This window comes from Erinaceus europaeus, chromosome 4 (assembly GCF_950295315.1).
Source record: "Erinaceus europaeus chromosome 4, mEriEur2.1, whole genome shotgun sequence".
NCBI lineage: Eukaryota > Metazoa > Chordata > Mammalia > Eulipotyphla > Erinaceidae > Erinaceus > Erinaceus europaeus.
The window spans coordinates 68,140,797-68,166,170 of NC_080165.1; the positions used below are offsets into that span (position 1 = coordinate 68,140,797).

The 25,374-nt window shown below is 42.8% G+C and overlaps 2 protein-coding genes across 4 annotated transcripts in view; one reads left to right on the top strand and one right to left on the bottom strand.

Annotated features, from left to right (window-relative positions):
* Positions 1-54: 54 nt before the first annotated feature.
* On the top strand, positions 55-15,174 carry POLR1C (RNA polymerase I and III subunit C). 3 transcript variants are annotated; one of them, XR_009549506.1, is made up of 9 exons: positions 56-178; positions 296-367; positions 5,641-5,748; positions 6,071-6,203; positions 6,435-6,554; positions 6,643-6,795; positions 6,968-7,120; positions 7,736-7,850; positions 7,951-8,296. XR_009549506.1 is itself a non-coding variant. In XM_007530417.3 (9 exons), the coding sequence occupies exons 1-9, from the start codon at positions 110-112 to the stop codon at positions 8,067-8,069; spliced, it is 1,041 nt and encodes a 346-aa protein (XP_007530479.1). In that variant the 5' UTR covers positions 58-109; the 3' UTR covers positions 8,070-8,296. The 3 variants fall into 3 exon arrangements, 2 of the variants coding, with proteins under 2 accessions (XP_060045856.1, XP_007530479.1); XM_007530417.3 differs by having other exon boundaries at positions 58-178; positions 6,968-7,117; positions 7,734-7,850; XM_060189873.1 differs by lacking the exons at positions 7,736-7,850; positions 7,951-8,296 and adding an exon at positions 15,017-15,174 and having other exon boundaries at positions 55-178; positions 6,968-7,117.
* The window catches only part of XPO5 (exportin 5), a 60,951-nt gene continuing 43,879 nt past the window's right edge, over positions 8,303-25,374 (bottom strand). Inside the window, exons 18-32 of the mRNA XM_016191434.2 lie at positions 24,522-24,721; positions 23,961-24,060; positions 22,921-23,102; positions 21,002-21,102; positions 19,022-19,118; positions 17,860-17,996; positions 16,530-16,627; positions 15,955-16,001; positions 15,473-15,570; positions 13,527-13,601; positions 12,499-12,581; positions 11,084-11,191; positions 10,817-10,954; positions 10,473-10,637; positions 8,303-10,315 (exon numbers count right to left, since the gene is read on the bottom strand). Of these exons, the coding sequence (XP_016046920.1) occupies positions 10,178-10,315; positions 10,473-10,637; positions 10,817-10,954; positions 11,084-11,191; positions 12,499-12,581; positions 13,527-13,601; positions 15,473-15,570; positions 15,955-16,001; positions 16,530-16,627; positions 17,860-17,996; positions 19,022-19,118; positions 21,002-21,102; positions 22,921-23,102; positions 23,961-24,060; positions 24,522-24,721 (1,767 nt within the window). The 3' untranslated portion in view covers positions 8,303-10,177. The remainder of the gene's footprint in view (positions 10,316-10,472; positions 10,638-10,816; positions 10,955-11,083; positions 11,192-12,498; positions 12,582-13,526; positions 13,602-15,472; positions 15,571-15,954; positions 16,002-16,529; positions 16,628-17,859; positions 17,997-19,021; positions 19,119-21,001; positions 21,103-22,920; positions 23,103-23,960; positions 24,061-24,521; positions 24,722-25,374) is intronic.

Consider the following 25,374-nt stretch of genomic DNA (forward strand, 5'->3'; position numbering starts at 1 on the left):
GCGATATTTACGATTCCTGGAGGTGGCACGTTTCCACGGAGACGGCGGCGAGGGGCTGGAGCGCGCGTGCGCGCCTGCGGCTTGCTTTTGTCACGTGGAGAGAGTGAAGATGGCGGCGGCCGAAGCAGTGGAAGAGATGCGGAACCGCGTGGTTTTGGGGGAGTTCGGGGTTCGCAATGTAAGTCCGTGGCCTTTAGCTTGGGAGAAATGAAAGCAGAGAAAGGCGGGGTGGGGCCGAAGTGAAAACGAACTGGCCTCACTGCTTCTTAATGGAGGGCTGGTCTCTTTACTCTAGGTGCATACCACTGACTTTCCCGGTAACTATTCGGGCTACGATGATGCATGGGACCAGGACCGCTTCGAGAAGGTGAGTAGGGCAGCAGCTGCCCGGGAGGGCGAGAAGAACAGGCCGTGTGGTCTTAGCCTGCTTGCTACCCAGAAGCTATTCTTGGGGTTCATTTCATTCATAAAACACTTACTTCTTCTTCTAGCGTTTGCCCTTCTTCCGTAGCCAGTCAACAGCGTCAGGTTGAGCCTGATGTAAAGTTTCGAGACCTCCTTTGAATCTGGAGAGGTGGCAGTCGTTGACTATGTGGGTCATAGTCTGTAGCCGCAGGGGCAGTTCGGGTCGTCTCTGGCTCCCCAGCGATGGAACATAGCGGCGCACCGGCCATGGCCTGTTCGATAGCGATTGAGGAGAGCCCAATCATAACGTGCTAGGTCAAAGCCGGGTTGACGCTTGCAGGGGTCTGTGATGAGGTGTTTGTTCTTTACCTCAGCTGACTGCCAACTCTGTTTCCAAGAGTCTGGAACAGAGAAGTTCAGTGTAGGCGTAGGGGACCAGATTGGGTGACGAGAAGTCAAGTGTTGAACAGGGTGGGCGAAGATATCCGCGTATATTGGCAGGTCCGGTGGAGCGTAGACGTGGGAAACACTTACTGAGCAATGTGCTTAAACCAAGAGCAAGATGATCCAGTCTTGTTGGAGAAAAGCGCACAAATTATGCCACTATAATGAAGTAAATGCGATTGAGAGCAGTAAGGCCCCGGGGCAGAGGGAAGTGATGTACTTTGCCGCGTTACTTGGTCTAGAATGGGAAGCGGGGCAGATGTGTGGGAGATGCTTGGAGGCTACAGTGGAGCTAAATGTGAGAAGCGACTCATAGCTTCTGGTGTGAGCTCTGCTCTGGAACTACTAAAGTAATTCATTATTAGTAGAATGTAAGGTAGTTCGACCTGAGCAATTTGCAAGATTAAGTCAGTTCCCGATCTCGTTGATTGTGAAAAGGATGAATTTGGGGAACATACAGGTAGATTTATTCCATATTTGCATAGGACAACTCAGATTGAAGGCATGAACTAAGATTAAGGCCTTGGAAACGGCAAAGGAGAGGTAGAAATTAAATTTAGGAAATCGGGCGGTAGCGCAGCGGGTTAAGCGCAGGTGACGCAAAGCTCAAAGACCGGCATCAAGATCCCAGTTCGAGCCCCGGCTCCCCACCTGCCAGGGGAGTCGCTTCACAAGCAGTGAAGCAGGTCTGCAGGTGTCTGTCTTCCCCTCCCCCCTCTCTCTTCCCCTCCTCTCTCCATTTCTCTCTGTCCTATCCAACAACGATGACTACAACAATAAAACAAGGGCAACAAAAGGGAATAAATATAAAAGGAAAAGAAATTAAGTTTGCTGGATGGGGGAATTAGCATAAAGATTATGCAAAAAGACTCATGCCTGAGGCTTCAAGTCTCAGGTTCAATCCTCTACACTATCATAAGGCAGAGCTGAGTGGTGCTCTGGCAAAAAAAAAAAAAAAGTTTGCTGATTGCTTTGATTTGGGCAGTTTGGGGTGGAGGGAGTGTAAAATGACATTGTATAGGTAACTGCTTTGATACTTTTTAAAAAATTTATTTTCCCTTTTGTTGCCCTGGTTGTCTTATTGTTGTAGTTATTATTGGTATTGTTATTGATGTCACTGTTGGATAGGACAGAGAGAAATGGAGAGAGGAGGGGAAGAAAGAGAGAGGGAGAGAAAGACACCTGCAGACCTGCTTTACCGCCTGTGAAGTGACGGCCCTGCAGATGGGGAGCCAGGGGCTCGAACTGGGATCCTTAATGCTGGTCCTTGCGCTTTGCGCCATGTGCGCTTAACCCGCTGCGCTACCGCCTGACTCCGGGTTTTGATACTTTTTTTAAAAAAGGATTTATTTATTAATGAGAAATATAGGAGAGAGAAAGAAAGAAAGAACCAGACATCATTCTGGTACATGTGCTCCCAGGGATTGAACTCAGGACCTCATGCTTGAGAGTCTAGTGCCTTAGCCACTGTGCCACCTCCCGGACCACGGGCTTTATGGTGTCATTTATTCATGTGAAATGAGTTTGGGGAAAGGGAATAATGATATTGTTTCCTACATGTAAATAAGTAGTGTGTATAGAAGGCTAGTAGAATATGTATTTTAAATGAGTTCAGAAGTAAGCTATAACTTTGGGATTTGCCATTACAGGTAGTTGCCAAAACTTGTGTGTAGTTGAGGTAACTGTGGAGAGGGACAAAAACCTAAGAGATGGTAACATTTATGGGAGGTAGAGAATATAGATTAATCAGAGTGAAAAGAACCAAAACATTAGTGCTCAGACTATAAGGCAGTAGAACCTGCAAAAAACAAGACCTTCTGACAATGCTAAATGCAACAGAGGAGACTCATATGCATGAATCGGTTGGCTAGAAACAATTTTTCATAATATGAGTGTGTCACTAGACCCCCCCAAAAAATATTAAAAGACTTTCTCTTAAAGAATTATTAGAGGTTGTTGGGAAGGTCATAATGCATTTTTGCATAGAAACGTAATAACTTTCCTAATAATCCAATATTAATGAGAGAATCTGAGAAATCAACTCCACATATGCAGTATGGTGACTGAACTTCAACAATGACTACATCAATAATAACTACCAAAAAAATGACAAAATCACTAATTAAAAAAGAAAAAGATTCAATAATGAACAAGGGATGGAAAGAGAACCAGAGCTTTGCTTTATGATGCTCGGGACCTCATGCTTGAGAGCTGGACGCTTTTCCACTGTGCCACCTTCCTGTCTGCCCCACTAGTGGTTTTTTTTTTTTTTTTTTTTTTTTTTTTATTGCTGGGGCTCAGTGCCTGCACTATGAATCCACTGCTCCTGGAGGCTATTTTTTTTTTCCATTTTGTTGCCCTTGTTATTGTTGCCATTGATGTCATTGTTGCATAGGACAGAGTGAAATGGAGAGAGGAGGGTAAGACAGAGAGGAGGAGAGAAAGATAGATACCCAAAGATCTGCTTCACCACTTGTGAAGCAGCCCCCATGCAGGTGGGGAACCAGGGGTTCAACTGGCTTACGCTGGTCCTTGTGCTTCATACCATGTGCACTTAACCTGCTGTGCTGCTGCCTGACCCCCCTCCCCCACTAGTGGTCTTTAAACCAGAGGGAATAACCAGAGCAGCTCCTGATAACTAGAAAGTGCCCTTCTGTATCCCTTCAGTTGCATGAGTACAGGTAACCAACCATATGGATCTGTACAAGTAGCATCATAATATGTAAATTCATTTGAGTTACAGCTTCTAGAGTGCTGTGCCCTGTCTGCTTTACAAAGGTGTTTCACCACTTCTGTTGACTTGAATCTTTTACTCCTCTGTTGGCCCCTTTCTCTTTTCTTCTATCACCTCCTGTTCTCTCTTTTTTAAGCTTTTATTTATTTATTTTATTTATTTATATATTGAGAGAGGATGAGAGAGAGAAGGAACCAGATGTCACTCTGGTACATGTGTTACTGGGGTTGAACTTGGGACCTCATGCTTGAGAGTCCAATGCCTTATCCACTGTGCCACCTCCCAGACCACTCACCTCCTGTTCTCTATGGTTAATACCTTTTCCTTTGTCCTCAATATCAGTGTAAACTTTATTACAGCATTTCTGGTTCTGAGCAATTTCAGTGACAGTAAATTGCATTCTGGGTACCAGTTATGGTATTCAGTGTAGTTCTAAGAATAGTCACTATAAAATGCCATCTTTTAAAATGAAAGTTTTCTTTTTAAGATTTATAGGGCTGGGGAGACAGCTTAATGATTATACAAATGACTTTCATGTCTAAGACTCTGAGGTCCCAGGTTAAATTTCCAGAACCTTAATAAGCTGCAGCTGAGGAGAGGGGTTAGAGAGGGGCTGGTATTTATTTAGGGCTGACAAAATAGTTTTTGAATAGTGTGTGAATTTTGCCATGTATGCAACCCAAGTTCGAACCAGGCGCACACACACCCATTGGAGGAAGCTTCACTAAATGCAAAATATATCACTGGCATATGCAAAGCCTGGGATCAAACATGAATGCAAGCCTGTCACTTTACCCACTGTGCCACCTCCTGGGCTGCACGTAGTTGAATTTCATCAGTACACAATTTCATCAGACTTTCTTTTTTCTTCAATATTTATTTCTTTTCTTCAGTATTTATTGTAAGAGGGGAGAGAGAGAACTAGAGCATCACTTTGGCACATGTGATGTCTGCGATGCAACTTAGGACCTCATACCTCAGAAGCGCAATACTTTATCCATTGCACCACCTCCTGGCTGCCCCATCAAACTTTAAATAGGCCATATTTTATTTTTAACCAGAGCACTATTCAGCTGTTTTACGGTGGTGCTGGGGATTAAATCTGGGACTTTTGGTGCCTCGGGCATGAATATCTTTTGTATAATCATCATGCTGTTTCCCCAATCCTTAAGCAGATTCTGAATTTGACTACTTCTGGGTCCAATACACCTATCATGGATTTTCAGAAAAATTCCTGAAAACTCAGTAGATTAGATGAGTTTCAAGAACTGAGAGTTAACAGATAAAAGGGGAAAAAAAGAAAAAAGATAAAAAGGCTTAAGCATACTGCATTGTTTTCATGAACCTAGCCATGCTGCAGAGGTGTAAAAAAACAACCATATCTGAGGGAGCTGGGCGGTAGCGCAGTGGGTTAAGCACAGGTGGCACAAAGCACAAGGAACCCGGTTGGAGCCCCCGGTTCCCCACCTGCAGGGGAGTCACTTCACAAGCAGTGAAACAGGTCTGCAGGTGTCTGTCTTTTTCTCCTCTCTGTCTTTCCCTCCTCTCTCCATTTCTCTTTATCCTATCCAACAACGATGACATCAACAACAACAATAAAACAAGGGCAACAAAAGGGAATAAATATTTAAAAAATAATAACCATATCTGAAATCTCCTGTTTGTTACAGAAAGAGCATTTGCCAAATCCCCAGAAACTGACTCATCGGTTTCAGTGGTTTTCTCCATGTTGCAGTGCACTTTGCAGAATTTTGGATAAATGGCGGCATGAGAACTAGTGCAGTGGTAGAATTCTAGACTAGGCTGAGAAGTGTTAGGTCCTGAGTTCAAACTCTGGCAGTTATACTCAGATTCTCTCCTATTAAGTAATCTGAAAAACACAAAGAGACTTTTCATGAGACGATAAAGAATTAGGGGAGGAGGGAACATCTAATGAGGGACATCTGGACAAGAGGGGGTGTTGAAAGAGAATGTTATTAGCTTGAGAGGAATACCCAGGGAGAAATACTAATTGTATTTAATGCAGGCTTCATTTGATGTTGTTCTTGTCCCTTTAGAATTTCCGTGTGGATGTGGTACACATGGATGAAAACTCACTGGAGTTTGACATGGTGGGAATCGATGCAGCCATTGCCAATGCTTTTCGACGTATTCTGTTAGCTGAGGTATTGGTGGGCATGGTAGCCCAGGTGGAGTTGCATGGGGAAACATAACTCACGAGTAGAATTGTCTCAACTTGCGTCCCCACCCCTGTAGTTACATTATTGCACCCTTTTCTTTCTGCTCATTTTCATAATTTATGAGACCAGAATGTCATTTGGTCATATTTGAGGCTAGGGGTTGAACTTGGGGTATCATGAAGGTTTCCCACCATTCATAAACTTTTCATCAGGCATGGTTCTAGCACTAGTTCTTCTTCCAGTCTGTTAGGTAGTGGGGAGTTGGTGGGGAGCCTATTTGTAAACGAGTTATTTTGTGTTTGGGCAGGTGCCAACCATGGCTGTGGAAAAGGTCCTGGTGTACAACAACACATCAATTGTCCAGGATGAGATCCTTGCTCATCGCTTAGGGCTCATTCCTATTCATGCTGATCCTCGTCTCTTTGAGTATCGGAATCAAGGTGAGGTGGGGGTTTAAGAAAAAGTTTTTGGAGAAGGGGAACTTTCCTTTGAATTATATCTGGAATTAAACTGCCTGTATTCAAATTCTGAATTGGCTGTTACACGTCTTATCTGTAATAGCAGACTCTTGCTAAAAGACCTAAAGTAGAATAAAATGTATGTAACTCACTTAGCATAATGACACTCAAATGTTCACTAGTTAAAGGCCACCATTTCTTCCCTTTATACAGGAGATGAAGAAGGCACAGAGATAGATACTTTGCAGTTTCGGCTGAAAGTCAGGTGCACTCGCAACCCCCAAGCTGCTAAAGATTCCTCTGACCCGAATGAACTCTATGTGAATCACAAAGGTTAGTTGTAATGAGGTGAAAGAGGGACTTCTTGTTGGTGGGTGTCCATTATAGGGAATGAAGTCTTCTGATGTGCACCCTCCTCCAGTGTACACCAGGCACATGACGTGGGTGCCCTTGGGGAACCAGGCTGACGTCTTCCCAGAAGGTACTATCCGCCCAGTGCATGATGACATCCTCATTGCTCAGCTTCGGCCAGGCCAGGAGATTGACCTACTTATGCATTGTGTCAAGGGAATCGGTGAGAACCTTGTGAAATCCCTTGGGCAGGAGAACAGTTTGATTGTAGTGGGTTGAGGTGTGACTGAAGGAACCTAGCTGAGAGATCAGCGACAGGCAAAAGCAAATGAGTGTGTGCTGTCAGTAGCTTGGACAGCCTGAACAAGAGTTTTGTCTGGTTTTCTTACATCTAGGCAAAGATCATGCAAAGTTCTCACCTGTGGCAACAGCAAGTTATAGGCTTCTGCCAGACATTACTCTGCTTAAGCCTGTGGAAGGAGAGGCAGCTGAAGAGCTGAGCCGATGTTTTTCACCTGGTGTTATTGAGGTTCAGGAAGTCCAAGGTATGGTATTTAGGATGCTATTTACTTGGAGCCTCAGTGGTTGGCTAAGCAAGTAGTCTTACTATGTGTAGGACTCTGGGTTCAATCCCTAGGAATGCCAAGAAAATTCCATGGCTGGGGAATGTTATGCATGTATAAACTATTGTATTTACTGTTGAATGTAAAACATTAATTCCCCAATAAAGAAATAAATTAAAAAAAAAAAAAGAAAATTCCATGGATGGTGGAGAGGTGGTTTAGTGCCCCCTCTCTAGAAATTAAGAGAATTGGGTCAGGTAAAGTAAAATGAGCACTATATATTTCACACGTTGAGATCCTGGGTTCATTCTTTGACATTGCAAAACCAAGCCAAACAAAAAGCCCCCAAAAGGGGGCCAGGTGGTAGCACACCTGGTTAAGCGCGCACATTACAGTGCACAAGGTTGGAGGTTCAAGCCTCTGGGCCCCACCTTCAGAGGGAAAGCTTCACAAGTGGTGGAGCAGGCTGCGGTGTCTGTCTCTCTTCCTGTTTCCCCTCCCCTCTCAATTCCTCTGTCTCTATCTAGTAGTAAATAAAAACATCGAAGTTAAAAAATCCTAAAAGTATGGTTAGACTAACATAGTTTGCTTATATTAGGTAAAAAAGTGGCCAGAGTTGTCAATCCCCGGCTAGACACTTTCAGTAGGGAAGTCTTCCGCAATGAGAAACTAAAGAAGGTTGTACGGCTTGCTCGGGTTCGAGACCATTATATCTGTGAGTATCAAGTTGGGGATTATGTCTTCGGTGCTGTAGCTTCCTTGCATTGTTCAGATGTAGAATCCAGCAACAACTTAGAAGTGTCTCTCTCCTCCAGTTTCTGTGGAGTCAACCGGAGTGCTGCCACCAGATGTGCTGGTGAGTGAAGCCATCAAAGTCCTGATGGGGAAGTGCCGGCGGTTCTTGGATGAACTAGATGCAGTTCAAATGGACTGAGACTCTCACTGAACTTGTTGACATGTTGGACTTAGATGCTTCTCCAACAAGCTTAAAAATGTGTTCTGACCTGCCCCTCACAGGACTGCTATGCAGAGAGCCCACTGCACAGGGGCCCTGAATTTCCTGGGACAGTTCCTATTGTCCTCAGTCAGTGTATTTTGTTAAATGTACAAAATGACTTATGCCTTTGTAAGGCTTTAATGTAAATAAACTCACAAACTTTTGTTAGATACAATTTCAGTGTTGACCCAGAAATAAAGGGCCTCACTTTAGGTTTGGCTTTATTGATTGGACACTGCTCATATGTCACGGATAGTGTTAAACCCCTTTGATGCTTCACAGAAAGACGTGATTAACCTATCAGCTGTGTGACCCAGAATATTCAGGCTGTTGCTTTCCATCAAGGGAAAGAAAAGGTATTTCTCTTTGTATAGTCAAGTAACCACTGGTGCCAACACTGTGTGGTACCAACTTCCTTGGCTAGGTGTATCAAGAATAGAAATTTTTGAGTTCAGTCTCAGATTACCTGAGCAAGCCATTTAGTCACAGTATTGTTTTTATCCAGCACCTCTCTGCAGGATACTCAAGGAATCACTGGCTTGAAAAAGGCAGGTAGGTCTTTTCTGTATGAAATTGAGATCTTTACTGACATGCAGATGTGCTTTAGAATTAATGTTTCTACAAAAAGATTATAAACAATAGAAAACTTCTAGCATGAAGTCACAGGATGTTAAAAATATTACAGCACAATAAACACATCTATGCCCTCCATAGCCCCAACCGCAAAGGAGAGTAGGCAGGAATCCATTGTGGAGGGAAACATGCTTTGAGATGGCTTTCACAGTTGACAGGAGGCCCCAATTACTACCCAGGAAGAGAATCAGGCAAGTTGCCAGAGAAGCAGCTAAACTCCAAATCCTTTCCCCAGTCTTGCCTCTTCCAGACCCTACCTTACCTAGGTGCTTGTACTAGCTAAAAGCTGTACTTTGGGGTCCATGTTGTTTTACTCAGCTCTCTCTGAAGTCTGGTCAGAGGGCTGAATTGCTAATAGACTTCTGTCTTTGTAGAACACATGAGTGTTAACTATGGTTTCTGTATAGATAAAAACCTGTCTGTGCCAGCAGTAAACCTTGAGGCTAAGGCCCCTATCCATGTCCCCTCTTGTTTACAGGGCTATCCAGTGACTTCTAGAACAGACTGGAAATTCACAACATAGGTTGTGATGGGAAGGCATAGTTTCTTTTGGAAATGACCCAAAGTGAGATGAGATTTCTGAAGGCACCTGGACTCAGCTAGTCCTAGGAGAGAACAGTGGCTTTGCTAGCTGCTTGTCACAGATGTAGTCTAGTTGGTCTGTATTATTTAGATGCTAGTAACATCATGTGACAGGGACTGTGGCTCTTAAGCCTGAGTGGACCCCAGGACTGGGAAAGCCACAGAAGGATTGTTCATGGAAGAGCTTATGTGAGCTCTATGGGGGATGGGATTTTAGTGCTACAGACCCCGGCCCCTTAAGGTAATACCACACTTGGTACTATGCCCAAAGTTTGCCAGTAGCCTGTAACAACCCATCAGATGACCAGATTCTTACTCTATAAAATAAAGGAAACTGGCCAAATTCAGTACAGCACTCAGCACCTGACCCAGATGTGCCCCTGGGGTCTAGGGAAGACTCCTTACCAGCCCAACTGTAAGGGGTCTCAGTGGGACCAACAGTGGTCCAGGAGAAACCCTCTGATACAAGCAGTTCACGGGTGTCCCCTGCTGCAAGCTCAGTTAATTGAATTATGGGCACAATACCCTGTGGCTTCATGGGGAGTGGGAGAACGTGGAGAAGGCTGCTCTGCACTAGCTCTTCTTTCTTGGAAAAGCTAGAACTCCAAGTAGTACGGGAGACAGAATAGTGTGAGCCCTAACTCCCTTTCTGGATGCTTTAGTATAATTGCTTCTGGCCCTCCACAGGGCCCATGCTCTCCAGCTCCAAACCTGGATCTTTCCAGGCTGACAATGGTGCAAAGTGAAGTGGCAGTGGAGAGGAGCCTAGATAAGCTACGACGGGGAAGAGATGACAATAAAGGCTGGAGACAGATGCCCAAAAGATTGATTCAGGGTTCAAAAATGGTGGCCAAGCTGCCCTCATCATTGTCCAGCACTTCCGTCTCCATCACTGGCTTTGCTTTTTTAAAAAGCGAGGGAAGATTCTTGATGTGAACTTCTTTTCGGAACTGCTCTCCCAAAGGTCTCTGAAAAACAATTGAGAAGAAACTAAGAATGCTGGGCCCTGGGTAATAAGCAAGCTGCTTTAAAGATCACCTCACTATAATAGTCAGTGACTACAGCTAGTTTCTGGTTTGCCTGTATAAGATACCACAGGACAGTTGGAAACTTAAGGTGACTTACCCCAATGCAACCAGCAATGAGGCGTTTGAATTGGTCCTTCCGACGTTTATCAGCAGCTTTCTGCAGAGACGGGTTCAAAAGCTTACAGTCAAACTGGTCCAACAAGTGCTTCTGTATTTCAGGGATCTGCTCCATAACAGCTCTTATTTCCAGGTACCTGGGACGCTATGAAGTAAGGATGAAGTCACTTAATGGTGTAGAGGTTTGGGGCCTACCACACTTAACTTCTTCAGAGCAGTACCAACGACCTGTAGTTGCCTACATTTAGGATACGGTCCAACTGTTGATAAGCAGACTATGAGGGATGAAGTTAGTCTGCACCTCCCCCTATGTTCTTCACTCACCAGTGCCTCATAAATCTGGAAGGCCAGGTGGACCAGGGAAGCCATGCAGCCATCATGCTGCCCGTGCATCTGTAAGCCTCTCAGCACACTGGTGAAAAGCCACGTAACAGCATCTGCAAGCAGTGTTCCTGACAACACCTGAGGAGACAACAGTGCTCAGGGACAAGGGGACTCTGAAGACTTTAGCACCCCGTTTCAGCCCTTTACTCAATCCTCATGACCCAAACCTTTCATAAAGAGGTGAAGAGAAGGAATGGATAACCATACTTGTTTGAGAAGAGGCCAGCAGAGCTGTGTGGTTGTCCTTTGGCAGGAAAGAGTATCCTTCCAAGTCAGGGAATTGAAGGCTGTAATTAGTAATGCTGTACAAACATCCTAATGAAAAGGGATAAAGGATTACAATGGGGGAAATGAGCACAACAGTAAAATGATAAAAGCACTATTTAAGGGGAAGATTTTTTTTTCCTTCAATTTTCTTTTTGAAAGAGATGCAGAGAGAGAGAACATGTATAGGACTGGGAAGATAGCATAATGGTTATGCAAAGACTTCCATGCCTGAGGCACCAGTGGTCCCAGGTTCAATCCTCAGCAACACTATAAGCCAGAGTTAAGTAGTTCTCTGTTCAAACAAACATAGAAATAGCATGACCATAGCAGATTAAGTGTACGTGGCGCAAAGCGCAAGGACCAATAAGGATCCCGGTTCGAGCCCCCGGCTCCCCACCTGCAGGGGAGTCGCTTCACAGGCGGTAAAGCAGGTCTGCAGGTGTTTGTCTTTCCCCGTTTTCCTCTCCTCCATTTTTTAAATTTCTTTTTTTAAAAAATTTATTTATTCCCTTTTGTTGCCCTTGTTTTATTGTTGTAGTTGCTGCTGTTATTGATATCATCTTTGTAGGATAGGATAGAGAGAAATGGAGAGAGGAGGGGAAGACAGGGAGAAAGAAAGATAAGACACCTGCAGACATGCTTCACTGCTTGTGAAGCGACTCCGCTGCAGGTGGGGAGCCGGGCCTCGAACCGGGATCCTTAATGCCGGTCCTTGTGCTTTGCACCACATGTGCTTAACCTGCTGGGCTACCGCCCGACTCCCTTCTTTTTTTTTTTTTAACCAGAGCACTGATCAGCTCTGATTTACGGTGGTGCAGGGGATTGAACCTGGGACTTTGAAGCCTCAGGCACGACAGTCTGTTTGATAACCATTATGCTATCTACCCCCTGCCCTCTCCATTTCTAACAACGACGACATCAATAACAACAATAACTACAACAACAATAAAAAAGGGCAACAAGAGGGAAAATAAATAATAAAAAAAGAAATAGCATGACCTAACACTTGGTCCTCTTTTCTGGGTGCTTTAAGAATGAGGAACTTCAGTCATAGAAGGAAGACTTTTGATAAAATCATAGAAAAAAAGTGAAAATTGGGGCCATGTGGTGGTGCACCTGGTTGAGCACACGTTAACAGTATACAAGGACCTAGGTTTGAGCCCCTGGCCCCCACCTGCATGGGGAAAGCTTCCTGAGTGGTGAAGCAGTGCTGCAGGTGTCTCTCCCTCTCTATCTCCCCTGTCCTCAAATTATGGCTGTCTCTATCCAAAAAGCAAATAAAGATAATTAAAAAAAGAAAGTGAAAACTAGCTCCCATGTTGATAAGAAAGACATCACCTGCTGCCTCCACTCACCTCATGCTTCATTAGACTTTTGCCCAGATCTGTAAGCTCTGTCATAGTTGAAGGAGTTACTTCTGTCGCCATCATCTCATCATCTGTAAACAGAGTAGAATGTTAAGCTCCATCCTTTTAGAACAGAGAAGAGTATCATATTGTAAGTCCAGAAAGTAATGTAAAGTTGAGTATCCTGGACTGACTAGGAAATAGTGCCAATGAGGGATTTTTTGGACAGTTCCATAAAGAGCTGAAAGTGCTGAGTATCTTTCATCACTGGATACATTGGTGTCACAGGCACTGATCTGATTTAATTACTGGGGATGAACTAGAAACAGGACAAAGAACCTTCCCTGATGGAATTTTACATCCTAGTGAGACAAGTAATGTGTGTGTGTGTGTGTGTGTATGTGTGTGTGTGTATTCATGTAAATAAAATGTGTAGTGATGGGAAAATATAGCAGAGAAATAATAGTGACTTTTTAAGTCAGAGCTCTGGTTTATGGTGATGCTGGGGACTAAACATGGGGGCCTCAGTCTTTTGCATAAATACTACTATCTATCTCCCCAACCTGCATATTTCATTTAAAAATTATTTGAGAGAATGGGAGAGAAACCAAAATAGTGTTCAACTCTGACAGCAATGCTGAGGACTGAACCTAAGGTACGAGAGTATCAGGCATGAATGAAGTTGGTCATAAAAGACCTTGGAAGTGACAGCTAAGCATAGGTCTGAATGAAGTAATGGAAGGCACAGGTCATGTATTGGGTTGGAAACATCATGACATTTTTTGCACAGAAAACAAAAAGTACATCATAATTTTTTGACAACTCAATATATATAGTTGGGGGAAGAACCATCCTAGTCAGGAGACAGCTCTGAGGTCAGAGTGTACTCAGGGAAGAACACTGGCACAACAAAAGCCAGATTTTGAAGTGTCTTTTGCATCAGACTGCTAGGGGTATAGTCTTTACTGGTTTAGATGGAATAATACTCAAAAATCCCAAAGACAGACCTCCAAAGGCCACACAACAGATGCACTTACCATCTATATCTGCAGTGGGAGGAGCAGAAGTAGTAGTACCATGGTCAGCACCTTTCTTAGAAACACAGCACACAGCTAAATCAAGAAAGCAGGGTTATTTGACATAGCTGAAAACAGACACCTCAGATCAACAAATCCATTAATTGTCCCATGTGCAGGTAAAAAGGGGAAATAGCATACAAATCAATTTAACTGAAAGAAAACTAGAGTTCTCTAAAAACAAGTGACCAGAAGGAAATGCCTAATTCAGTCTTGGTGTACTTTGGTTCTCAAATAATGAAACGACCAAAAATTGAAGGGAGAAAAAAAAAGTCATGTTCTTGGACTTAAAATTTTACTTACTGGGGTCAGACGGTGGTGCAGTGGGTTAAGCGCATGTGGCGCAAAGCGCAAGGACTGGCGTAAGGATCCCGGCCCCCGGCTCCCCACCTGCAGGGGAGTCGCTCACAGGCGGTGAAGCAGGTCTGCAGGTGTCTATCTTTCTCTCCCCCTCTGTCTTCCCCTCCTCTCTCCATTTCTCTCTGTACTATCCAACAACAAGTAACATCAACAATGGCAATAATAATAACCACAACAAGGCTACAACAACAAGGGCAACAAAAGGGGGAAAAAATGGCCTCCAGGAGTGGTGGATTCATGGTGCAGACACCGAGCCCAGTAATAACCCTGGAGGAAAAAAAAAATTACTTATTTTGGGCGGGGTTAGATAGCATAATGGTTATGCAAAGAAACTCTCATGCCTGAGACTCCAAAGTCCCAGGTTCAATCCCCCACACCACAATAAGCCAGAGCTGTGCAGTGCTCTGGTATTTGCCTCTGTGTCTTTCTTTCTCTGCATCTCTCTCAAAAATAAATAAAATACTTTAAAAAAATTACTTATTTTGACAAAACTAGGAAATTATTCCCAATAATTCAAAATCTTTATGCTCAGGTGATAGCATTATTTTAATGCAAAGAGATTCTCATGCCTGAGGCCCCAAAGTCTTAGGTTCAATCCCCTCCAACAGTATAAACTAGAGCTGAGCAGTGTCCTGGAATTTTATTTTTTTTTTTACTATTTTTCTGATAATTTTCTTATAGCCTTAGTTGGTTAAAACTCAGTTTACAGGGAGTCGGGCTGTAGCGCAGCGGGTTAAGCGCAGGTGGCGCAAAGCACAAGGACCGGCATAAGGATCCCGGTTCGAACCCCGGCTCCCCACCTGCAGGGGAGTCGCTTCACAGGCGGTGAAGCAGGTCTGCAGGTGTCTATCTTTCTCTCCTCCTCTCTGTCTTCCCCTCCTCTCTCCATTTCTCTCTGTCCTATCCAACAACGACAACAACAATAATAACTACAACAATAAAACAACAAGGGCAACAAAAGGGAATAAATAATAAAAAAAAAAACTCAGTTTACAATTCATATGTCTTTAGGTTCAGTAGTTTGTTTAGTTAATTATCTCACTGTTTATGTACTGCAAATAAGAATTTTACTTTATTTTTTCTTTTACCAGAGCACTGCTCAGCTCTGATTTACGGTATTGCTGAAGATTGAATCTGGGACCTTGGAGCCTCAGGCACAGAAAAGTCTTGCTGTTTGCCCAGCCTGAAATAAAAATTTATATATACAACTTTGTTTCATTTGCACAATGAATTCACTACCCCTGGTGGCCATCCTTTGCTGTTGTTGTTGCTGCTGAATAGAACAGAGAGAAACCAAGAGAAGAGGGGAAGACAGAAGTGGAGAGGAAGAGAGACATCCGCAGACCTGCTTCACCACTTGTGAAACGACCGCCCTGCAGGTGGGGCGCTGGGGGCTCAAACTGAGATCCTTGCACTGGTCTTTGTTTGGCACTATATGTATTTAACCCAGTGCGCCTCTGCCCTGCCTTGCATCCAACTAGTCTTAATGGTGTTGGGTGAATGACCATTTCTTATTCCAAAAAAATTCTTCTCTAATACCCACTTACTGATTAAGTCCATGGCTTCTCGGGTTAACATCCTCACCAGCTGTTCCTCCAGCATCTCTTGGGATTCTAGGTTTTCATCTGCAGCCTCATCTTCACCACTGTAGGAAATCAGGGGTTCAAGTTCCATCGGAGTACAAAAATACTGTGCCTACACTGTGCCTACTTTCTTCTGGCCTCTATAAATGTTGGGGATATCCAGACAACTCAAGGACATTATTCTTTGTGAGTTTACCCAGCAGGGTATTGGATCCAAGTTCTAGATGGATACTGGACAATGTGTCAGTATCCTATTCCTCGGGCAGCTGGAGGTTCCCCCCACAAAGGCTTGATCAAGAGTCTTGTAATGGTCACAGACAAGATATTTACTATCATGTGTGAAAATGATTTTAAGCTACTATAGTTCTAGTCTTAAATGGCAGGCCACCCTCCTGTCCTCATCCCAAACCCACTACCAGCTCATCTACTATGAAGAGGTTCCTTACCACACCATGTTCCTCTGGTTGATAACTTGCCATTTTTGGGAAAGCCTCTGGGAAAACAAAGTGAAAGTAAGTGTCAGAATTGGGGAAAAGGTTGGGACAAATAATATTTCAGGCCTACTTCACAATTAGAATTAGACAAGGGTGATCCTAGGCATCAATGGCAGACTTGGTAGATGTCCATAAGGTTAGAATACCAGATAGGGTGTCCATTAACTTCTACCACAATACCACAATGATGAGGACAGCATATCCAAAAACTTTTTTTTTTTTTTGGAAGGGATCAACATTTTACAATTTCTGTGTTTCTGGGAACATCTGTTCACCTATCTGGTCCTACTGCTAAATTTCAGAGTTAGGGAAACAGATTACTACTCCTTGGTTAGCAGGTCGGAATTGGAAAGCTTAAGTCATTAGATACTAGTTTAACTATTGATGGTGAGGAAGGGAATACATAATTTATTGCATTAAACATCGTTTCCCTGGGGGGTGATGGTTGCACATCCATCCCGACAGGATCAGGAAACATTATGTATCCTACAGTTCCCTTTGCTTCCCTTTCCTGACCCGTCTCTTACCATGTGGAGGTAGGTAAAAAGAGGTCCAAGGATGGGAGCCATCAGTGATTCATAATGCTCTGGTGAAGAGAAGAGCACCAGAGGTTTCACAAAGACCCATACACAGTAAGTTAAGAAATTTTAGTACATGAGCATAAATGCCTCTCATTCTAAACCATCTCTCACATAACAAGCAGGTTAAGGCTGTACACATGGGCAAGGTGCTAAGAACATTTTGCGTCACAAGGAGAAACCAAGCTCTTTCCTGAAAATCCTAAAATGAATGATATTCAATTCCACTGTATTTTTTTTTTTTTTTTGCTTAACTGTCCTCCCTACCAGACTATGCGTTATGGGCATTATGTTGCCTGAAAGGTAGAAGGGAAAACTCTCTTTCTGAGAATGAAATGAGTGACACGGCCCAGGATTGTGGCACAATGGATTAAAGCATGAGGTCCCCAATTTGATGCATGGCAATGCATCTGCCAGTAATGACGCTCTGGTTCTCCTCTACCTCCCACAAATTAATCTTTAATAAAAACGAGTGTATCTTCAAAGAGGAAGCATCTCATTAAATAAATATATATTTACAAGAAGTGGGATGGTAAAGATTTAAGGATAAAGAGTTTTCAAGACCCCTGGTCTGTTTTCATACTTTTCTCTGCCATTTACTCCAATCTTTATGTCTCCTTTAATCAATATTGCTTTTTTGTTTCTTTTTCTTTTTTTTACCAGAGCACTTTTCAGCTCTGGCTTATGATGGTACAGGGGATTGAACCTAGGACTTTGGAGCCTCAGGTATGAAAGTCTGTCTGCATAACCATTATGCTATCTACCCCTGCCTTATTGCTACTTTTTAAACCAGAGGTTTGCTAAACTCTAGCTTCTGGTGGTGCTGAAGATTGAACTTGGGGCCTTAGGCATGAAACTCTTTCTGTACTCTCTCATCCTGTCCCCCTTTAAATTTTTTTTTTTTTTGCTTTTTGGTGCCAGAGCCGCAGAAATGTATAATCCATTAATCCTAGAGCAGGCTTTTCATTCTGGCTGTTTCAGAGAGACAGACATACAGACAGAGACACAACTCTGCCCTACAAACCATGGAACTTCCCCTCATGATATTCATGGTGCTCCCATATGGTACCAGGGCATGAAACCAGGACTTCATGCACAGTAAGGTACATAGTCTTACAGGTGAGCTATCTCCCAGCACCTTGTCCTTTAATGTAGTTATTATACACATAAACAATTTCATTCATTTCATGATCAGCTCTGGCTTTTTTGGTGCCTGTGAACTGTTTCTGTCTTCAATCATCTGGCCATTTGGGTTATCAAGGGATTTCTGAAAGGATATGAAGTAAAGATCTGAGTCGGAAATCAGGAATATTGTTCAAGTTTACGAAGGCCGAGTTGAGGAGTTGGGTAGCAAGGTGCTCCACAGTATAGAAATCTTGCTGCATAGAAGGACCTGCCTTCCCTAGGATATGGAAACTGTAAGAAAAAAATCACAGGCAGTGACACATCCAGTTATGTCAAAAGCCCTGACTGTCCTCGGAAGCTCACTTCTAGTCTCATTTATACTAAGACTTCTCATGCGCAAGGACCGGCGTAAGGTTCAAGCCCCCGACTCCCCACCTGCAGGGGAGTCGCTTCACAGGTAGTGAAGCAGGTCTGCAGGTGTCTATCTTTCTCTCCCCCTCTATGTCTTCCCCATCTCTCTCTCCATTTCTCTCTGCCCTATCCAACAACAATGACATCAACAACAATAATAACTACAACAACAATGGAAACAATAAGGGCAACAAAAAGGAAGTAAATTAAAAATCTAAAAAAAGACTTCTCAGCTAGAAAAGCAGTTGTATTTATTCCCTAAAAGGCCTTGAGCTTAATGGGTCTGTTTATAATTTTTTGAACATTTAATGAGAGACAAATACAGAGAAAAATAATCAGAGTGAGTGAGAACAAAGCACTGCTCAGCTCTAGATGATGGTGGTGGTGGGGGATTGAACCTGTGAGTTTGGAGTTTCAGGCTTAAGAGTCTCTTTGCATAACTATTATCTACCATGAAAATCTTTTTTGCATAACAAGCTGTCTTCCCCAGCCCTTCACTGGTTTAAGATGTGGATTAAATTTTGTGTCAAAAATATTACAGCTCCTTTAAGGAAACTGCTTGATGGTAGATTCAGCATCTTTTTAAATACAAATGTTGGTACTCAAAGATCAACAGTAGCTTTCACTACTGTATAAATAGGACTTTATAGAGAAGAGTCATTAGCTTGGGCTAGTGGAGCCAATACCACAGTGTGATGGTGGAGAAGAACTCATAACCAGGACACTACAATGGGCCTGCCACCTTCCAGTGTCCTACAAGTAGGAAGGTCTAGGAAAATACATCTCAGTCTCAATGTTTTATGTATTGGAAACAGAAAAACTGAATATAAAATTTCAAGCCATGATCGTTCCTATACAATGCATGTTTAAAAAGTGAACATAGAAAGGTAGCACTGGTTCCTTACCAGTTTTCATACAGGGTGGCGAAGAAACGCTGCATCCTTTCCAGGATTGTTTTATACACAGGAGAGTCATTTAATTCCAAGAGAGGTTGAGGTAACCCTACAGAGAAAGCCCAGGTCATGAAAATGCTGCACCACTGTCAAGTTTCACCCTGGCAATACCCTACAGCAGTAGGTGTGGCTTGAAGGTGGGTGGGGGAAAGATGAATAAAAGCAAAAGCAGCTGGCTAAGAAACATACCAGCATTTCAAGAGTGGAAGAAACACCACAGCACCACTGTGCCATTTATGGAGCTTCCCTCCATGTCATCCATGGTGCTGGGGCTCACATCAGGGCCTCTCCTATATATACCAAAACATATGTTCTACCAGATGGCCTACCTTCTGGTTCCTCTAGCTCTAGCTTTTTTTTTTCTCCTTTTTTAAATTATTATTATTTTTGCCTCCAGGATTATGACTGGGGCTCAGTGTCTGCATTATGAATCCACTGCTCCCGATGGCCACTTTTTTCCCATTGTTGTTGTACTTGTTGCTGTTATTGTTACTGATGATGAATAGGACAGAAAGAAATTGAGAGAGGAGGGGAAGACAGAGGGGGAGAGAAAGATAAGCCAACCCCTGCAGGTGGGGAGCCAGGAGCTCGATCCGGGATCCTTATGCTTCACACCATGTGCACTTAGCCCCAGTTCTAACATTTAAAAAAAAATATATATATATTTTTAGATTTTATTTATTTATGAGAAAGACAGGAGAGAGAAAGAACCAGACATCACTCTGGCACATGTGCTGCCAGGGATTGAACTCGGGTACCTCCTGCTTGAGAGTCCAAAGCTTTATCACTGCGCCACCTCCTGGACCACTAAAAAATTTATTATTGGATAGACAGGAAATAGAGATATGTTCAAGAGGGAGACACACCTGCAGCTCTGCTCCTTGTGCACTGTAATGTGTGCGCTTAACCAGGTAGCCACTACCTGTCCTCCCAGCCCTAGTTTTGAACCACTGCCTTGCGTGGTGTTCCAGTCACCTGAGTCGTTACTCTTTCTTGGACATAGCTAACTCTTTTCTGCCTATGTTAGGATCTTGAATCCACCATTCTATTTGTCTAAAATATTTATCATCAATCTGGTAGCTCCTACTCATCTTTCTTCCTTTTCTTTTCTTTTCTTTTCTCTTTTTTTCCTTTTCCTTCCTTCCTTCCTCCCCTACCCTCTTTTCTTTCTCCTGCTCATCTTTCAAGTCTTCCTTGGGAAGCACAAAGCACTTCCTGACTCCTCAAGTAACTCTCACAGCCTCTTTTCTTTTCTCTTCACCTTCAGGGTTTATCACTGGGGCTTGGTGCCAGCACAAATCCACTGCTCCCGGAAGCCATTTTTTCCACTTTATTGGATAAGACAGAGTGAAATTAAGAGAAGTGAGATAAAGAGACCTGCTTCACCCCTGCAGGTGGGAGCAGGGGCTTAAACCCTGCTTATGTTTAATACTATGTGTGCTTAATGGGGTGCAGCACTGCCAGCCCCACCACTTTTCTTTCTTTTTTCTGGTTTTCTCTTTTCTTTATTAGATAGGACAGAGAGAAACTGAGAGGGGAATGGGCTACATAGAGATAACTGCATTTAACCTCAATGTTTTAGTACTTTTTTTCCATATAGATTAAGCAAGAAAGTATGTTAATATTTTTCAGGTAAAAAAATGATTTCATAATCTGAAGGTTCTTCGCATTTATCATACTTTTTTGAGAAGCACCTGATGGAGATGCTTAAGGGGGAGAAGGCATGGCAAAGAAGAAAAGGCATTTCTGAAGATCATATATACGCTGATAATAAAGAGAATGCATTTATTCCTAGAGTGCTGCAGAAATCCCATACACAGATTTCTGATCAAGACAGTACCAAGTGAGGTCAGGACACAAGCACACTGAAGTCCATGCGAGGTTAGGTGTATTCCGGGGGTGGGGTGGGGTGGGGGGAGTTCGGGTTCTTACCTAAGATAGCAGATTTTTCAGATTCAAGCATATCCAGAGTCTTTGAGAAAGGCTCTGCCATTTTGGCTAGCACTTCTGGTGCATACAAAGTATTGTATGTTCTGAAAGAAACAAAAATGTTACATGAATGTTTCCTAGTCTATTGCAGAAGAGTGGGCTTCACCTTCTAATTGAGTGATACTATACTTAACCCTGTCAAAACTATTAAGGGGAAAGACAAGGAGGTATCAGAATTCACATGATTTCCACACTTGGAGATACTGAATATAGTTGTAGGGGCTGGGTCATCCTGTTAAAAAAAAAAACAAAACTTGCATACTTGAGGCTCCAGAAGCTACAGGTTTTCAAGGCCCTGTACCACTGTATACAACAAAGCTGAGCAGGCTCTGATCTTCTTTCTCTACTCTGGCTCATAATGAATACATGAAATATATACATATATGTGTATAACTGCAGAGTATATAATACCTAAAAGGAAGACAGTATTGAAAGTAATATTCTTTTGTGGTCTGGGAGGTGGCGCAGTGGATAAAGCATCGGACTCTCAAGCATGAGGTCCTAGTTCAATCCCCGGCAGCACATGTACCAGACTGATGTCTGGCTCTTACTCCTCCTGTTTCTCATAAATAAATAAATAAATAAATAAAATAATAATAAATTAATATTCTTTTAAAAGAAAATTGCCGTCTTGGGGTTAGGTGGTGGCACACCAGGTTAAGTGCACATAGTACGAAGCACAAGGACCCACACAAGCATCCCAGTTTAAGCCCCTGGCTCCCCACCTGCAGGTAGGTCTTCACAAGTGGTAAAGCAGGTCTGTGGTGTCTATCTTTCTCTCCCTCTCAATTTCTCTCTATCCTATTGAATTGAAAAAAAAAAAAAACTGCCATCTTCAACTGGTGGTTGCTTATCTGCACAATGTAAATAGAGTTGATAAAGTTTTTTGTATTGCTTTGTCAGGGCTTTGTGATTTCATATTCCTGGTGAACTCTTTATTATCAATTTTTTTTTTCCCCAGACAGATGAGTGGCAAAGAAGACCAAAGAGAAGAAGAGACACACCAAAGGACTACTTTACTGCTTGTGAAGCTTTCCCTGTGCCTGGTACTACCATAAGATAAAGCATGTACTCTACTGGGTGAGTTATCTTCCAGGTTTATTAGAGCACTGCTTAATGGTGGTACTATGAATTAAATCTGGGACATTTGATGCCTCATGCATGAAAGTCTTTTTTTTTGTATAACAACTGTGCTACCTCTCCAGCCCTTCAACTGGTCCTGGCAGCCATTTAGGGTGGAGGGTGGGAAAATAGAGACAGGAAAAAAGGACAGATAGAAAGAAATACCTGCAGCTCTGCTCAACTAGTTGTGAAGTTTCCTCCCTGAAGGTGGGGATGAGGACTTGAACTCGGTGCTAGCACATGGTATAGTGTGTATTCCACCAGGTGCACCACTGCCCAGCCTCCAGATGGATAGTTTTTACTTGTTCATTTTGAACTTAAATAATACATAATCCAGAAAAATTTTAACATGAACCACAGTACTGAAGCTTTCAGTATGGTGGGACTGGGCTTGGACCTGGACTGTATACATGGCAGAACAATGGAGCAATTTTGCTGGCCCACTTCTTAAATTAAGATAGAAAAAAAAAAAAAAAACACCAACCCAAACAATAGCAACAACCACAAAAGTAACAGTGAGATTTATTTTTTAAAAATTATTTAATTATTGGATATAGAGAGAAACTGAGAGGGAGAATGGAGATAAACAGAGACACCTGCAGCCTTACCTCTCCACTCGTAAAGTTTTCCCCATGCAGGTGGGGACTAGGGGCTTGAACCCAGGACCTTGCACACTGTAATGTGTGCACTTTACCAGGTATACCACCACCCAACCCATGAAATTCATTTTTCTAACTCACCTTATGAGGGCAAGTAAATTGTCAAGAAGTTTCAGAATCTGTTCTGTGCAGGGATTACGGAAGATTGGATTTCCACTAGGTGAATAACCAACCACAAAGCCCCCAGCCTTGGCTTCTTCTAGGTCGGTGGGCCAGCTAGTTCGTTTCACAACACCCAGAATGCTATACACACAAAAGCTCATCTATTGAAAAAAAAAACACACATACAACAGTGAAAGATAAACACAACAGGGGCAGAAGAGATAAAAGTGCTATCTTTAAGCAAGGTTACAATAAAAGTAATAGATGCCAGAGGGAGAAAGAAAAGAAAGCCCTTTTCTCATTCTTGTTCATTCACTTAAGGTAAAATCCAAGAGGGGTCTTTTCACTGCCATCTTTAGGAGTGGTAGACTCTAGGAGCTTGTGTTTCATGAGATGTCCTTCCAGAGGCTATCGTGACCCTTTCACAGGATCAAATATGCAGTCCTGTGGTTTGGACATGCTTTAAAACAAAGTGCCAATATTTTCCTTTGGTTCTGAGTTGAATGTCCACCCTCAATCTTGGGTCTGGGCAGTTTTTGCCCTAATCCTCACTCATAGTACTCTCAACCAGCCTAATACTTGCCAGATTAACTAGTGTGACTTTTGCCATAATTAGAGCCAAGAACAATACTTATCTGATGAGCAAAGAGCTGAAAAGTATCAAATGTGCAAGTCAGGCCATCATTCAGGATTTTACATGCCAGAGAGCAATGGCAGGGAGAATTCTCCCTGCTGATCAAGTTCTGACCTACTTCCTCATTACACCTTCAGTCTTCAAAGTTAGAGAACCTTAAAACCAAAATAATAACTTCCTAGGAAAGACCATCTGTTCTGCTGTGGAAACTAACTCAAGAATTCAAGACTAAAGAAGAAAAGAAAGGAGAATCTTAGGAAGTGGAGACTCCCAGATATCTCCTCCAAAGAGATAAAACAAATCCGTGAGAAACTTGACAAATGACAACATGTTAATCCTACCCACTGCCAGTGCAATTTCACATTCCCAGTGTGGGTTTACTCACGCGAGCACGATTTAAGCCACAAGGATCTTCCAGGCCTGGGTCACAGTTTTTCCTGTCTGCACCCACAAAGGTAATAAAAGCATCAACATCTGACAGTACCCTACAGGTTGAAGAGGGAAAGAAAATTTATACTATGATCAGAAGGAGGGATAATTTCTTCCACAAGAGCAAAGAAGCCATTTAGTTATGTTGTCAGCTGTCATTTGAAGGTCTGAATTGCTCTTCCTATCTCTCTTATCAGCATGCTCAAGGATGCTACTGGGTATAGTGGAGTATCTATGGCAGCTCTACTTTGAATGACACCATTTTCTGGTCTTTTTGATCCATCCTATGCTTTTTACTTATCCACCCTATGCATTGTACTTGTTTTCTCTGTACTCCTCTATAGAACAAGGTGATGTTACTGTTCATTAGATACAAGACTGCTTTAGCAGGCCTTCAGATATCACTAATATTGTTATCACCCCCTAACTATCCTTACAGCCCCACCCTGGCATAACTCTTGAAATAAAACGGCTCCTGAAGGGCAATGAAGGTCAAGGGGGAAAGGGTCTCCTTTACCTGTGCATGTCTTCTGAAAGCCAGATGTTGGCCACTGGTGCCATCAGCTCCTCTATGAATACCTTCTGACGCTCATAGTTCTTGAATTGGTTGCTAACAAGAACCAGGGCTTCCATGAGGGCACACTTCTCCATTTGTGTCAGGAGGAGTTCATCAGAGAGAAGTTGCTTCACGTGGTTATAAAGTGTGTCAAAACTGGGCTGCAGATCAAAAAATAAAAATAAACACCAGAAGAGGTAAAGATCTGATTTGCAGGGAGAAGTGGTCACTCAAGGAAGGCAGAAGACCAAGGCTTTTCCAGTAATGTCAGGCTCACAAGATTATCATTCAGTGATGCATCATAACAATTTTGCTAAAGAGCAAAACAATTTTGACAAGTAGGTTCTTATTTACTTGGTTAACTCTGCTTTTCCATATTAACCGAGGGCAGTTTATCTTGTAATAGCTTCTACAGTATCTTCACAAAAGTTATTTGTCATATGTGTGCATGTGTGTATACATACATACATATATATGGAGACAACTGTGATATGCTCAGAAGAGAAATTTCTTGTTAATTTATAATCTCATGTAGTGCTAAATTTCTTTTTTTGTTTTGTTCTTTTTAAAATTTTTTAATGTTTTTTTATTTATTATTGTATAGTGACAGAGAGAAATTGAGAGGAGAAGATAGAGAGGGAGAGAGACAGAGAGACATCTGCAGCCCTGCTTCACCACTCATGAAGCTTTCCCCCTGCAGGTGGGAACCAGGGGCTTGAACTTGGATCCTTGTGCACAGTAATGTACATGCTTAACCAAGTGCGCCACCGCCTGGCCCCTAGTGCTAAATTTCTTAAGAAACTTGTCTAACACA

Coding starts and splice junctions, on each gene's coding strand:
- POLR1C (XM_007530417.3), top strand. CDS start 110: ATGGCGGCGGCCGAAGCAGTGGAAGAGATGCGGAACCGCGTGGTTTTG. Junction 6,204..6,434: donor CTTTGAGTATCGGAATCAAG/GTGAGGTGGGGG, acceptor CCCTTTATACAG/GAGATGAAGAAGGCACAGAG. Junction 7,118..7,733: donor TGAGGTTCAGGAAGTCCAAG/GTATGGTATTTA, acceptor TGCTTATATTAG/GTAAAAAAGTGGCCAGAGTT.